The 16568-nt window shown below is 42.2% G+C and overlaps 1 protein-coding gene across 1 annotated transcript; it reads right to left on the reverse strand.

Annotated features, from left to right (window-relative positions):
* Positions 1-4239: 4239 nt before the first annotated feature.
* Positions 4240-5299, reverse strand: cldn5.S (claudin 5 (transmembrane protein deleted in velocardiofacial syndrome) S homeolog). Its single transcript, NM_001092351.1, is given in 1 exon segment — positions 4240-5299. A coding segment is annotated over 1 exon segment (651 nt). The 5' UTR covers positions 5133-5299; the 3' UTR covers positions 4240-4481.
* Positions 5300-16568: the final 11269 nt, after the last annotated feature.

The following is a 16568-nucleotide window of genomic DNA, read 5'->3' on the forward strand; positions in this document are numbered from 1 at the left end:
GTCCTACAAAAGTATCAAAATTCCCCCTAATCCCTGTTCTTATCCATAAACAGCACTGGGAGGTACTAATCGTAAAGGTGAAATAAAGTAAAACTGGGGGGGGAAAAGATTAATGGAGTAACACAAAAACATCACTCTAGTTTCACAAATGCTGAGTTTTGATTTAAGAATTTGGAGTTCCATTTGTGAATCACACAAATGGCTGAAGTTGTGTTTTGGGATTATTAACACTTTTATTATTACGGTAAAATTTATGTACTTTTCCAGGTCATTAATTTTTTTGGGGATAGGTAGCTTATTTTCCTATGAATCTATTTGAACCATTTGGGGTCATGTAATAAAAGGCACTCAGTGCAGTAACCCATAGCAATTGAATTTAGCAACAGGAAGCATTTACTGATCACCTGTTTAAAATCAAACATATTGTTGGTTGCTATGAGTTACTGCAACTAGCACATTTTTATTACATATAGAGGTTTGTCTTTTAGGCTCCTTATTTGCCCTTTCTTAAATAAGCAAAAAAGCTATGGAAAAAAAATCAGAAAGAAGTACAATATTCCAAAGAAAACCTGTGCTAAATTAAATTTCTGCCAGTTTGGCCCCTGTGTGGGTTAAATTCATAGTACTAATATAATTTAAGGGCTTGCCTGTTTATCCTTAGCTTCTATTCACATCTGTACCAACAAACTAAGCTGCAATCTGCAAATCATTTCTCTCTCCACAGGACAGCCTTACAAAGCTGTGGAAATATGTACTTAGATTCCTAACACTTGGCTTTGTATGGGATGAATGTTGCCAGATTAGTTTTTGGGACGGATTATTGCTAGTGTGGAATTAGTAGAGAAAGCAATGAGGTATAAGGGGAAGAAGAGTGCAGGGTGTTTTCAGGGGTTAAACTATTGCCTCTGCTGAAGCATCTTTTAATGACTAGGATTAATTAGGATGTGCCTCCTTAGGGTATCCATGGCAATAGAACAATACAAAGAAGTGGTGTCCTTGATTTAAATATGCCCCTTCTGCTGTTTAGAGAATAGTAGACAAACTGTCAATTTCTTCTGTATAACAGAGTCCTTGGGAAGGTCCTGAATTTGGAACGGGAAAAGGAAAAGTAGTCAGAGCATTTGACACATGGGCATTTATTGTTTTAGATATACTCCGTGAGGCCTCGCAAACTATGTGAGCACATCTTTGGCACCCAGTGTTCAGGGTGTATTATGTAACTGGACTCCCGGAAAGAAATATGTCTCATCTGGTGGCAGATGCCGTGATTCTGGGGAGATTAGTCGCCCAGCGACAGTTTTCTCCTCTTTTCGGGCGACTAATCTCCCCAAAAATGCCTTCCCATCGGCTAGAAAGTCGACTTCGGAAAACGAATCGATCCGAATGCCATCCCGCCGGCGAGAAAGCATTTTGGGGAGATTAGTTGCCCGAAGAAGAGATTTGTCGGACCATGTGCCACCACCCTTAAAATATGCAACTATGCAACTCAATGGTATGTATTTTTCTTTACTCATGGTGGTGTCATGAGCTATACTTTGCGTAATTAGGTTCAGAGGGGCCAACAAACCCCATGTTATTAGTCTGATATTGATCTACTTCCTCTATGTTCAAAGGGAACTTGTAAAAATAAGACAAGATCAAATTTTCATTTTTACACTAGTTTCCCTTTAAAGACCTTTTTTAGTTTGGCATATGATCTTAAAATGCCAGTAGGGCAACATTCTCTCCCTGTCAAATGAATGTAACAGACACTGTTTAGAAAGGTAACACATGAACGGTGAAAGTCAAGAATTGATTTCTGCACTCTTGACCTTCCATATGTGTGGCCCAAACAATAAGGGGAGGCCCCAATCTGAGGGAAGAATGTATAAGATAAGGGGTGATTCATCTGCAGTCCTCAAGCACAGCTCCCAGCACCCTGCTTGGACATCACTTACAAATATACTGGTAGCATTCAATTACATATTTTTTTGTATTTTGTACATTTTTTTCATCATTGGAGCCTGGAACAGATTCCTTCTTTACCCTATCTTGAATATGGAGCTTCAGGCCAAATTGCCATGTATTCATCTCACCTGGGAGAACCAGAGCATGTATGGTCAACTGAGGTACTAGCCCAAATTTATATTTCACAGCAGCAGACATGTGAAAGCAAAAGTCTGACTGGTTACTATGGATTATTAGAGAGGTGCAAAGCTGTACTTTTGGGAAATTCCCCTCACTGTGTAGATATAACTCATACTGAAAATGTCCCTGCTACAAATGGCAACAAAAAAAAAGCAAAAATAACAAATGTAAGACAACCCCTGTAGTAAAATGGGGGACTGCCTGTGCCCTTTAAGCCTTACAGCCATCTAACTGAGCATTTTAATATTTATAAGAAAAAAATCACATACAGTGGTTTATTTATATGTTAAATGGCAGATTCAGTGTATGGAAGTAAAATAGACATTACAATGAACTCGTATTTGCATTCAAGTTTACCTTCAAAAGTATTTTAAAAAAAAACAAATTAATTTGATAATATAAAGAGATTTAATAGATTTGCACAAAATGATGCATACACGATAATAAATGAAAACTTGATTGAATATAACATTAACTGAAGACAAATACAAAAATAAAGCAATGGATGCAGCACATTTTTGTAACAGTACCAAAGAAATCCAGCCCTGCATTGTACAAAATGGTCAACACAGAAATAAATCCAGTTACCTTCATGGCAGTGTCAGGAGGGATGGGGGACAGCGTTGCCAAATTGTTGCAGAAAATGAGTTTAACCTGCAGTTGGGTACTGGCAGTTGTGATAAAATATCTGGAATACAATTTATAAAACTGGTGTTATTTTCCTCTGGATTTGTTGCCCATAGCAATCAATGATTAAATAACATTGTAAAGTTAAAATTCTGATTGACTGCAGTGGGTTTTCTACTCTGGGATAATATTTATATCTGTTTTGTTAATTTCCCACCACAAATGGTCACCAGTTGGGTTATCCCAGCCACTCTCATGAAATAAATCACTCTATTGCGATGAATTGTGTGTGCAGCTTTGGCACATTTGGGAGACTATTACTCATGCTATTGAGAGGTATGGGATTGGAAGGCCAGCACCCTAAAACACAGGCTCTTGTGCAAGGACATACTCTCCTTTTGAGTAGTGTTGAGAAAAGGCAATGACTTGCTATGTCTTACATTAACAATCAAACAGGAATCACTGGCACTCTGAGGCAGGTGCTCGGTGAAAAAAATGCATCGTTTCAGGATAAACCCCTTTGTCAAGCAAGGGGGTTTACCCCGAAACGTTGCATTCTTCTGCTGATTAAACACGCAAGAGCTTGGCCCTGCTTGCACCTGCCTTAGAGTGCCAGTGATTCCTGTTTGATTGTACATTTCGGAGAGTGCTGACCCCTCCATCACCGAGCACCAGGCATCGAGTTGTAGGCCAGGGTGTGCGAGCGGAACCTTTGTTTGGAATTACATTAACAATTCACATCACTCTGTTTCCAAATAACCTTTGGAAGTATTGGGGTGATAAGAGATGCACTGGTTAAGGCAATGCACTACAGGGATCTGTAGCACAGAAAATATATAAAGGCATTTTCATAAGTAAATCCCTGACATAGCTGATACCACCAAATCCTTTCCGAAACAGACAGAGATGTATGGACATTGCACCCACCTCTTAAACACATAAAAAAATTATATATTTTAAATGTCTGCACTTTGGTTTTATACGTCTCATTATTAACCCACTCTCTGGCTAAGTGCACTGCAGTAGTTAAACAATCTGTACATGAGAAGGGGATACCCTCCTACAAGATGCTTATCTGCTTGAACACACCTTGGTGGATTCTACCCAAATTCATACATCTTCCAAGAAAAACAGAAACAGCCAATATGTGTATGGCTATAAAATGAGATGTATCCAGCGCCTATGTTCAAAGCGAACCCTCCAGCCTAGATTATAATAATTTCTGCTTTCCCCTTAACACAGAATAAAGGGCAGAAATAAGAAATGTGACAGTGCTGGGTCAGTCTGGCAGATAGATAGAGGGCTGCATTAACCTGCCTTACAGCCCAGCAGGAGCTGGAAAGATGAGACTTTGCCAGTGCAGAAGGTTAATACAATGTAACTAAATATACACAGTATATGTACACTGCACTTGTATACAGGATCCCAAAGTAACCAGAAGTCTTGTGCCACTATCTATTGCCGACCCCTTAGACATATGATATATTTTTTTTTTTTTTTTACATTGCTGGTCATCTGAAATGAACCCAACCGGACGGGGTCGCTGGCAAGTCCATGGAACACAGCTGACTGGGTACCAGTTGACAGAAGAAGCTGCTCACCAGGTCGGTAAGTGTCTGAACCCGCACGGGGGAAGTTACTGCCGGAGGGAAGAGCCAATTTACTGTATGTACAGGTCACAGTCCAGCAGTGGGTAAGATCTCGTGTTCCCTGCGACCCCTCCCCTATTACACATAGTTCTTTTTGTCATAGTCCCCGTTAGAGGTGGGCATGCGGGGCGCGGAGTACTTGACGGGCAGGTTGCTGATTCCATCTTTCATAGCGAACGAGCCGCACAGGAGGGAGCCCCCAAGCATGAGCAGGGAAGTGGCCGCCCATCCTACATACAAAGCGGCCCCCATCTCTCGCTTTTGGGGGGCCGGCACCCGAGGGTCGTAGAACTCGGTAATGATGATATTGGCGATCCAGCAGAGCGGGATGAGCACCAGGATCCCGCACAGAATGTAGATGATCCCCCCGGCGAGCAGCACCCGGCCCTTCACGCTGCTCCCATGCAGGCAGTTGGTGCACTTAGCGCCCACCACGGTGACCAGTAGCCCAATGAGCCCCACCATAGAGGCCAGTACAGTGAGGGCTCTGCCAGCCTGGAGCTCAGGGCTAAGGGCGAGGATGGAGTCGTAGACTTTGCACTGCATCTGCCCCGTACTTTGCACCACGCAAGTCATCCACAGACCTTCCCAGATAATCTGCGCCACCACGATGTTATTCTCTATGAAGGCTGACACTTGCCACATGGGGAGCCCGCATGCCAGGATCACCCCCACCCAGCCCAGGGTGCTCAGCGACAGACCCAGGATCTCCATTCCTACCGATGCCATTTCCACACTTGCTCACGGCTAATTGTAAGTGCGACCTGCTGCTTCTCTGGAGCTTCTTTAGTTTTCACTCTGTGGCCCAAGTAGACAACTGGATAAGTGTTTTCCTGTGCCGGAGCTTCCCTTTCTGTGGTACCACCAGCTCCCCCCACTCTCTCCTTTGCTCCTTCTGCAGCTCTCTGAGCCGCTAACTCTCCGGTCCCTCAATAAGTAGCGCTCTTGCTCTTGGTCCTCCTTCCTTCAGGGACAGCCAATCACAAGCGACAGCATCTCGCGCCCACCAATCATTGCGCGGGGGACCTGTCAATGGGGGGCGAACGTGTAGTAGTGACTAATTGTGGAGAGTAGTCCGGGAAGGGCTGTGTTGGAGAGGAGCCAGTGTTTCAGGGCAGGGAGCACCTGCTGAATGGGAGGGGGCTGCCATGGCCGAGAAATCAAAGGGAAAAGAAGAAAAAAAGAAGTGGGAAAACAGTATGTGCCCTGTGGAACGCGCTGTCCCTCCGCTGCTCCGACAGAGGAAGGTGCCACTAAACAATAGGGCAGCAAGGCATGAAATCCCCAGGGCAAGCGCTCAGAACATAGGAAGGTGCCTGGGCACCACTTACAGAAACTTCTATTGAATAAACATGTTTTTAGGAGGAACTTTGCCTGAATAATAGGCTGTGTGTATTCCAAGTACCACCCTGCTGGGTTTGCTGTTTGCTCCCCAGTTGGCATCAATGGTTAGCCAGGGGTAGGCAACACACGCTCTGGAGCCTCATGCGGCTCTTCATCCTGATTGCTGCAGCTCGGTCTTGCGGCTTTGCCTGGCACCTTATCTATACATCCCTCACACCTGCTGGCGGCTTCTTGAGTGTGTGACACTTGAAGCCGCCAGCAGGTGCGAGGGCTGTATAGACGTCCCAGGAGTGACAGGTAAGACCGAGCAGCAGCAAGATGATTCATCATGGTCCTTACCGCAGTCACACACTCAAGACAAGATAAGGAAGATCAACATGGAGCTTCAGAAACAGAAGTCACAGATGAGGAGCAACATTTCCCCTAATTCCTCCTCAGATATATGTGCGCAAAAATATTCATTTGTGGACACATTTTAAACTTTAATTTGCAGATTTTAAAAACAGTGTGTTCAGGTCAGAATTAATACAAAATGTGTTTTCACGGAAAATCCTTTGTGCGCACCCCAATTTGTTGTGTGCCCTGGCCTCAAAATTTGTGTGCAGCAGCATACACATGAACACACACCTTAGAGGGAACATTGGCAAGGAGGCACTGTGGTTGTGGCAAAGCTAGTGTTAACAGTGTTAGTCAAGCTTATTTGTATTTAACTGCATCTTCTAGCACCCCAAAATAATGGGAGGGGGGATTCTGGGAGTTGCAATTTCACTATGATAAAATAATAGTTTGGGTAGTATTAAGGCTTATCAGTTTTGGACCCTGCAAAGTCTGTTTTGCCATTTGCCCTGTGACCACTAAAGACCACCTCATTTTAATTTTTTTAATTATTTGAATTCCCAAGCATCTATCTACAAATAGTCATAAATACACATGTAAACTACACAGTGTGAGATATAGTAGTATATAATGTGTCACGGTTCTATTATTATAAGGGCTCTTACTGACGAGCACTTGAAGCTGCGCTCCCCTGCGTTCAGGGGTGCTTCGCCAATGAGGCAAGTTGAGGCTGTCGCCTCAGACGGCAGCGCCCCACTAGGTACCAGGGGCAGCAAAAATGCTGCTCCTGGTACTTTAAGAGCGAATTTCTGGGGGAGGGGGGGCAGGATCGCCCCTGCCTGCATTCCGTTTTTCTGTGTTCAGCCGCAGGGGAGCGCAGGAATAGACGCATTTAGCTTTTTTCAATGGGGCTGTACTCACACAGGCGCGTGTAGACAACGAACGCAGGTTGAGACGCAACATGCTGCATTTTTCCTGCGTTCAGCGCCTACACGCGCCTGTGTGAGTACAGCCCCACTGAAAAAAGCTAAATGCGTCTATTACTGCGCTCCCCAGAAAAACAGAACGCGGGGGGAGCGCAGCTTCAACCGCTCGTCAGTAAGAGCCCTAATAGCAGAGCAAATCAGTACTCCCAATTCCCTATTTATAATCGTATCTCTTAGTTTCTGTTGAGGTCTGACTTGAGTCAGGCGTAATGAATTTAACCAGTGATTTTTCCAAAGGGGAAATGAAAGCACCCCACAGAAGCTATCTTAAATCTATAGTCACACATTACCTTCTCCTCTACCTACCAATATGATACATACAAATATAATTAACTAAAGAATAAAAGTTTTCCTTTTATACAGTGTGGTGTAACTTGTATGATTTCCTTAATAGGAAACCGACGAGGGTTCTCTAATAATAAAGTGCAGTGCTATTAAGTGAATAACCCAAAATTAATTATAAACTTAAGAAGTACAATTTAATTATTGCTTATTATACAAGTTAATCTCCATCAACTAGGATCAAAATTCATCCATATAAAGTGCAGTGCAATAAATATCCATATAATAAAAATCTCCAATTAAAAATACAAATGGTAATAGGAGAATAAATAAAGCAATTTGACCAGCACCAATATGAGATACAATTATTACCACTTGCTCCAGTTCATGAAAATAGATTGGAAAATGGAAAAGAAAGAGAGGTGAAGTTGTCCCAAAGTTTAACTACCTGTATTTTTCTATCAAGGGACATCACAAAGCAAAGGCAGGCAGGATAACCATGACTGTGGTCTCAAGTGTTAACACTAATTTATGTGTTACAAGTTACACCACACTGTATAAAAGGAAAACTATTATTCTTTAGTTAATTATATACAACAGTATATACCACGGTTTAGGCCGCTATATAAAACACTAATCCCCAATTTGTATGTATCATAGTGGTAGGTAGCGGAGAAGGTAACGTGTGACTATAGATTTAAAATAGCTTCTGTGGGGTGCTTTCATTTCCCCTTTGGAAAAATCACTGGTTACAGTTCTATTATTAGCCATTAAATACAACAGATTATAGAAACCACAGGTACAGTTACAATAAAAAAACAAGGTACAATCCTGTTTAATCCTGCATCCATTTGGCTCTTGGGGGATGCTGGGAGCTGTAGTTCTAGAGTACATGGAGGAAGCTGGTTTTACATCTCAGTGATATTATTGCTATAGTTAAACTACACATGATATCAACCACACAAACAGTGGCGTAACTAGATATTACTGGGCCCCACAGCAAATTATTTTTCAGGCCCCCAAAATGTTTAGAGGTTGACTTGTTTCTCCAATATTTATTGAAATTGTATATGAATTAGGGCCTCATGGGGCCCCTATACCTCCTGGGCCCCCCAGCAGCCGCAGGGTCTGCTTCCTCTATAGTTACGCCCCTGCACACAAACATCAAACAACCCCCTCAAAACCAGTTGCAAAGTCAAAAGTTAAAGGGATGGTGATTTGTCTGAGGTATTAACAAGGAAATTACGAAATTAGAGATATAAAAGGTCCGCTTGCATGTGGTTCATCTGGTGGTGTATCTGTGAATTTCTATTATATCTATAAACATGCTTTTGAACTGTTTGTATATTATATTTCAACAGTTGTTGGTATATTTCAGGTAGAGAAAGGAGGAATGCCCCCCCCCCCACTGCCTGACAAATTTAACCTACCTGGGCTCTGCTGATAAAGTGCCTTTCTCAGCAACTGTTTCTGCTCTGCAGAGAGTTAATTTCCCCTGCAAATTTGCCTTTAAAGACCACACAATATGTAAGGAAAATATTTCCGGCAGGCTGTCATTTGCTTTCCTGTGACCCTTACTTTGGGCTCACTTAAGCCTTACTTAGTCCTTATTTTATATTTCTACAGAACATTTTGGATGTGTTTATATAACACCCCCCCCCATACACACACACACAAACGCCATTTCTTAAACATATTTCTCAGATGAGTACATTATATCAAATGAGGGGTAGACCAGCATTTAAGAGGTCCCATTGTATAATCCTAACTGTTGTTCAATTTCATTAAAATGTTTATGCTCCAAACTGGTCACATGCTAAGCATGAGGGGACCCTGGAATATTTTGTTGTTGTGGGGTCTCTGTGAATATGTGTTTCTAATTTATTCCTTACTTATCATTAACTATCACAAATATATGTTTCAGACTACACTGATGTCTAAGTAGCTCTACAGAATTCATTGTGAATGTTTGCACTGGGTAAATTGATGGATGTAAGTGCAACGCTATGGTATAACCACTGATTCTCTTATACAATTTTATGTTGAATTTCAATGACATTTCTGCTGCTGAATTTGAAAGTTGTGACTCTAAATTGCATGTAAAAAGCCAAACATAATGTGACTGTCTATCCAAACTGCAAAGTACATGTTGGTCAAGGTTTATATTTGCAGCAGAAGAGGGTTTAGTCCTACAATGGTATGTTTTGCCTTTACTCGTTCTCCACTTTCTCCCCTAAATCTTGCCCCAACATATTTATTCACAATCTGTTTTGTGTTTCTTTTTTTAAGAAAGAAAAAAAAAACTCCTGATCTAAGATGTGGAGACATGATGCAGTCGTGGTTGTGTTTCACTTGACATACATAATATATAACCCTCTTTGTAACTTTACCTACCTTTCCACAAATAGTATTGTGTGACAGACATGCCTTAAAGTTACAGTGTACAGTGTTATCAAAATATTGTTGTTAACTAAACTTAAAGGGCACCAGTTAGGCAAAAATATTATCCCTAGCCAAAGGTGCGAGCTAATAGAGCCAATATGTTTGTCAACTAAACTTAAAGGGAACCTGTTGGCCCAAAATATTATCCCTAGCTAAAAGGTGCAGGCTAATAGAGCCCCACTCCTGTTGGGGGTAACAGTAGTTTATTTTTTTGAAAAAATTGCCCATGCCAGAGCTCACAGCGGGAGCTCCCGTTTTAAATTAGAAGCAAAAGTTTTAAGGGGCCACTATTACTCAATTACTTCTACAGGATCTGTAGGAAACAATGTGGCAGTCTTACTGAAATGTTAGGCTTTTTTTGTTAGCGCTTACTTTAGCATTTCATCTTTTGTGCAAGTAATGAATATTTCTTGTTTCTAACAACTGGCTAGCTCCAGAATGTAATGTAGGTTAAACCTGTTTCTGGGATATGGTTACTTCTAGCAGGTGATGAACTTTGTTTCGTTGCCAGGTGAGACCACCTGATAAGCCATTAGCGACTATTGGCAGTGTTTTTCTGTGTAAAATCATGGTGATTACACCTTGATGCACCACCCATAGGCCTTTATGTTATACTGAAGACTCCCAAGGGACCTGTCTGGAATCATTAACTCTAACTCTCTCAGCTCTCACCAAGTCTGTATTTTAGGTTTACTTATTATCTGCTTTCAGTGCCGGGCCAACGCGGGCAGGTGTCCTAGGCAGCCTGGCCGGCAAAGTGAACAATAGGCGAGTGCGCATGCGCAAAAAGACAGAAGTGCGCATGCGCGAAAAAATACGAGTGCGCATGCACACTAGTATTTTTCGCGCATGCGCAAACGCGCACGTCGGCCAGAGCAGGGACCGGACTAGGGGATAGCAGAAGCAGAGAAGGTGCGTGCCTGGCGCCCCTCCAGCTTTGCGCCCTAGGCACGTGCCTACTCTGCCTACCCCTAGTTCCGGCCCTGTCTGCTTTAAAGGAACAGTATCTCCAAATAATAAAAGTCTAAAAGAAATACAAAATAATGTACTGTTTCCCGGCACTGGTACACTTGGGGGCAAATTCACTAAGATGTGAAGTTGCGACAGGCGCAACTTCGCCGCACTTCGCCACACTTCGCCAGGCGTAGTTTCGCCAGGGCTCCGCAAATTCACTAAAATCCGAAGTTGCGCACAGGGGTAGCGTAAGGTTGCGAAGTTGTGCTAGCGTTGATTCGCTATATAAAGCGAAGTTACGCTAGCGAAGGCTAATTTGCATACGGCGCGAAATTCAAATTTCAATGGAGGAACACGTATCTGCACTACAAAACCTTCAAATCAGCAAATAAAAATTTTATTTTGCCCTACACATGTGCCCACTGTCTAGGTAAGTTGCCATGAGTCAGGAAATGTAGGAGGGAGGAAGGGGAGCCCCAAAAATTTTTCGATATTTTTCAGCCTATCAGCCATCATGTAGAAAACACGCCAGCGTTTTTTTGGGACTTAGAAAAAAAATTGACTTTTTTTTAAACAATCCCTATCTACTCTATTGCGCTTCGCCAGGTCTGAGGTGGCGAAGGAAGTCTAGCGTAAAAGGTAGCGTTCGTTACACTGCGCAAGTTAGTGAATTTGCGTAGTTTTGTCGCTAGCGAAGATTCGCCTGGCGTAAGGTTTTAAAGTAACACTAGCGAAACTACGCCAGCGTTCGTTAGTGAATTTGCGCAGTAGCGAAAATGCCAAACGCTAGCGAATTAACGCTAGCGTTCGGCGCTTCGCGGCTTAGTAAATTTGCCCCTTGGTGTGTTTGTTTCAAAAACACTACTAGAGTTTATATATACTAGTTGCTGTGTAGCCACGAAAAATGGAAAAAGGCACAGGTTGCATAGCAGATAGCAGATTTGCTATAAGTTTAGTGTAAGAACCAAAATATTCTGCTATTTAACCTGCAGCATTAGACCCTATTACAATTTGAATGGCTGTCCCTACTGCAATTGTTTTAAGAGCAAAGCGCAACCTTAGATTATATTTGAAATTACTTTAAAATACTTTTGTAAAACGATACATTATTGACAAAGTGCTGAGGCATGATAGGAATATACTCTGTCCCCATGCACTTTAAAAAGTGATTATGCAACATTTTTAGAAAATTGCCCTCAATGCTGAAAGCAGAAAGAAAAAAGTTGCAGGAAGTGGAAAGGGAGGAAGGCTGGACACTTAACTCTAAAAACAAAATAAACAAAAGGCTGATGCATAGGGAGGCCCAGCACACAGTCCTCTTGCTGAAGTTGCTCCATAACTCCAAGCTTCAGTATTTACAACCGCATTCTGTTGTTGCTAGAATACTAGAAGTTCTAAATCGGAAATGGCTGGAGTGCAAATGTTTATACTTCCCTAATATGTATTTTATACATATTAATCACATAATGTTGTGCTATATTGTTGGCTAGCATAAAGTCCCAAGTGTTATACTTTACACTGACACCCTGGAGGGCAGTATTGGCTTATGCGGCCAGTTATTAACGCTATTACAAATGGGTAATTTTATAAGAGCATGCCCTTCTGCTTGTGGCAGCACATCTACGTCACAGAAATAAATTCATGACCACAAAGGGTTGTAAATAAACAGGCAACACAGCGGAATTAAAGTGTTCATGGCAAAAGCATGGTACACAGCTCTATACAGCAAAAGAAAAATGAAGCAGTTAGTCAAGACCAGCATTAAAGGTTGGATAGTGTATGATTCAGCCATTTACACAATTGTCAAAAGTATAGCGGCTCTATTTACTGATTCCCTAAGTGGAACTCAAAATTAGTTGGAAACATGCAGTGTCTTTGAGTGAGTATCACATGTGATCTCTGATATCCACAGTATTGAGCGTTATTTGTTATTCACATGAGGCATAATAAGTGGCAAAACTCCCTGTGTACCATATTCCTAAGAATGGCAATGAAATGACCTACTCCCAACACACAAGAAGGATGATTTCACCACCTCCACCATCTGTTCTGTGTACAACACATTTCTATTTTGATCATTCCATCATTCAGTCCTGCTTTTAACTATATACCAAGTCCCTTCTCTGGTATTTTGTCCTTTATCCAGCACATTTTGCTCTGTTTCTATTAAATTTTACCAAATATAGTACCTTTACTACTAAGTATCTGTGCATTTTTGTAAACAATTGGCTCAGGACTGGGCTGGGATTTAAAATAGGCCCTGTCATTCCTAGTGCACAAAGGCCCAAACAGCCCCCACCAGCCCACTTAGTAGTCACTTTCTATGGCAGCTGACAGCAGCCCCTCTGGCATTTGCCAGAACCTACAGATTGCCAGTCCAGGCCTGAATTGGTTTATTCAGCAATACACTCCACTTAAAACATTTATTTATATTGCCACTACAAGGTCAATGGCAGATGGAGTGGATTTCAGTTAAATCTGGCTCAAAAGTGACTAAAATTGCCACTTCCCACTGAGAAATGATATATGCTAGATGCATATGAGCAGTATATTTGTGCCTTTTTAAATAAATTTAATAATATTTTTCAAAATCTTTTCACTATTGTCTTGCAAGTAGCATTTACAACATCTGTGGGTGGCTAATGCCAAAGAGTTACTATTTCCATGGGTGAAGAAAAATCAGAGTAGAAAAATGAACACTACCTATGTTGTAACCTTGTCTGTGACCCATGCTGTAAGCAAAAGTATAGTCATATGGTTGGCCCAGTTGCCCCCAAACACAGCAGCATCTTTCACTAGCACGCACTGTTATGGCATGGCAGTTTGAATAAATTGTAAAATCTGATGCAATCTAATCTGTGTGAAATCCCTTCATTCTGGGTTCTCAGCTCTTTTCAAGATGTTTTGAAAAATATCTGCCAAACATATTTCTAGAAGCTTATTTGCAAAATGTGCTGCCAGCAATGGATAACTATAATTCATGAGATTTCGAAACTTGCTGAATTGATTCCCTTATTTTTACTCCCAACATATGGTTTAAACAAGTATTCTGACCTTATAAAGAGGTTAATTACATATGCAAGGTGCTTCATTATCATTCAGAACCCCCCCCCCCTCTACAGGCTACTCTGTGCTACCCTGGGATGGGGAGAAACACAGGGTCAGACTGGCTTAGCAAAGCTTTTTGCTCAGCAAGTCTGACCCTTTTTAGAGCCATTTTCATCATAATATACTTTCTTAGTAGTATGTTCCATTGGGTAATCCTAAATAGAAAATTGCTTATTTAAGAAATAAGGGCAACCATACAGGTTTCACAAGCCAATTAACGGACAAAGTTATGTTATGCTTCCACACTTCTTCTTGGTACAGTTAGAGCTGCATTATTTCTGGTCATGTGATCTCTGAGGCAGCACAGAGAGTATCACAAAATGGGGGCAAAATATATGGGGGCAAAATACAACAAATATAAGTAAAAATTAATATAGGAAAACAAAATGCCAATGCCAAATGCCAATGATAAGAAAGTGTTGCAAAACAATAATAAGCCTTTGCAAATCTGGGGATATAACAAGTTTTCCAAAGAACTGTGACTCAGCAGATATGAATTAAAAGCTAGTATATACACCATCCCCCCTGACATATCACCTACTTAAACTGTATAAAAACAGGACCTCTCAAAGTTATAAAATACATAATATTTTGCGAATTTGATTAATTTAAAACAGCTGCAATGTTATTTACTGGGAGTATGCAGCCGGGACTGGAATCTCAGCATAATAGCACTCAATGATGGGAAAAGGGCATAAAAAGTGAGCAGTTAGGTGTGAAAAAATATGGTGTTGGACTACGGTTGGCACCTTTTTCCATCCCCCTTTCTGGAGGGGTGGCGGAAGGCAGCTGACGTTACCAGGGGCGATGACATTACAGGGCGGTTTGAAGAAATGGGGATCGACAATTGGTCGATCACCGCATCAATCTAGGGCAGTGCTGTCCAACTGTATCAGTACAGAGATTAACTGGCCCCTGCATTGTTTACATTTAAAATTCAGATAGTAATTCAGACAGTTGTTCACACCTGTAATCCCCCCTGCATTACTCACACCTGTAACACTTCTATTTTTTACACCCCTAAAGCCCTGTACTGTTCACACCTCAGACCCAGACTGAAAGTCCCCACATTGTCCATCTTTTCACACCTCATACAAACTACTGTATGAATCACAGTATGAACTGTTCATTTTAGAGTGGTTTCCCTGTCTCCTGCTGTATTCTGCCTTCCCTATGCTCCCTGTGTATGTTCCATACTCTATACCAAATTTGGGGGTTGTGGAAGCACCCTTAAGGCTAAATCAAAGTATATTTAAGTATAATGGAAGTGCTACTTACAATGCACTTCCCTGGTCCCCTGTCTCATAAGCAATTCAGTATAAATGCAAGTGCATGTGTTTACAAAACAGGGGTTTTTAGTTACAAATTTATGTTATGTTACTCTGCCTTCCCTATGCTCATTGTATGTGCCATACTCTGCCTGCCCTATGCTTCCTGTGTGTGCCATACACTGCCTGCACTATGCTCTCTGTGTGTGCCATACTCTGTCTTCCCTATGCTTCCTGTGTGTGCCATATTCTGCCTTCCCTATGCTCCCTGTGTGTGCCATACTCTGCGTGCCCTATGCTCTCTGTGTGTGCCATACACTGCCTGCACTATGCTCTCTGTGTGTGCCATACTCTGTCTTCCCTATGCTTCCTGTGTGTGCCATATTCTGCCTTCCCTATGCTCCCTGTGTGTGCCATACTCTGCCTGCCCTATGCTCCCTGTGTGTGCCATACACTGCCTGCACTATGCTCTCTGTGTGTGCCATACTCTGTCTTCCCTATGCTTCCTGTGTGTGCCATATTCTGCCTTCCCTATGCTCCCTGTGTATGTGCCATACTCTGCCTGCCCTATGCTCATTTTGTGTGCCATACTCTGCCTGTCCTATGCTCCCTGTGTGTGTCATACTCTGCCTTACCTATGCTCCCTGTGTATGTGCCATACTCTGCTTTCCCTATGCTCCCTGTGTGTGTGTCATACTCTACCTGCCCTATGCTCCCTGTGTGTGCCATATTCTGCCTGCCCTTTGATTTTTTGTGTGTGCCATATTCTGCCTGGCCTATGCTCCCTGTGTGTGCCATACTCTGCCAACCCTATGTTCCCTGTGTGCCATACTCTACCTGCCCTATGCTCGCTATGTGTAGTATACTCTGCCTGCCCTATGCTGCCTGTGTTTGCCATACTCTGCCTGCCCTATGCTCCCTGTGTGTGCCATTCTCAGCCTGCCATATGCTCCCTGTGTATGCCATACTCTGCCTGCCATATGCTCCCTGTATGCCATACTCTGCCTACCCTATGCTCCCTGTGTGTGCCATATTGTGACTGCCCTATGCTCCATGTGTGTGCCATACTCTGCCTGCCTAATGCTACCTGTGAGATGAGATCCTCGTAGAGTTTGCGTAACAAGGGCCAGAATTTTTCAGACCCGGCAGCCCTTCTGAAAACTGGGTGGGTGGTTTAGGCATTTTCCTTACTAGGCCAGACTTTCATCTGTAACATTTTGTAATGCTATTACCAACATCTGAATAATCTTCATTCAACTGCTTGACTCCCAGTGTTGACAATAGACCATGGACACCTTAGTGGTAAGTAGCAGTTAATTGTTTGCTTGAGGAATGTCGCTTGAATTGAGTGTCTCAAATGACAATTACTCATATGGATGCAGAGATAGGGAGACCTTACAAGGCATTTTTGGATAATTATCTGTCTGGATTTAAAGATGTAATCC

This window comes from Xenopus laevis, chromosome 1S (assembly GCF_017654675.1).
Source record: "Xenopus laevis strain J_2021 chromosome 1S, Xenopus_laevis_v10.1, whole genome shotgun sequence".
In the NCBI taxonomy this organism is placed as follows: Eukaryota; Metazoa; Chordata; class Amphibia; order Anura; family Pipidae; genus Xenopus; species Xenopus laevis.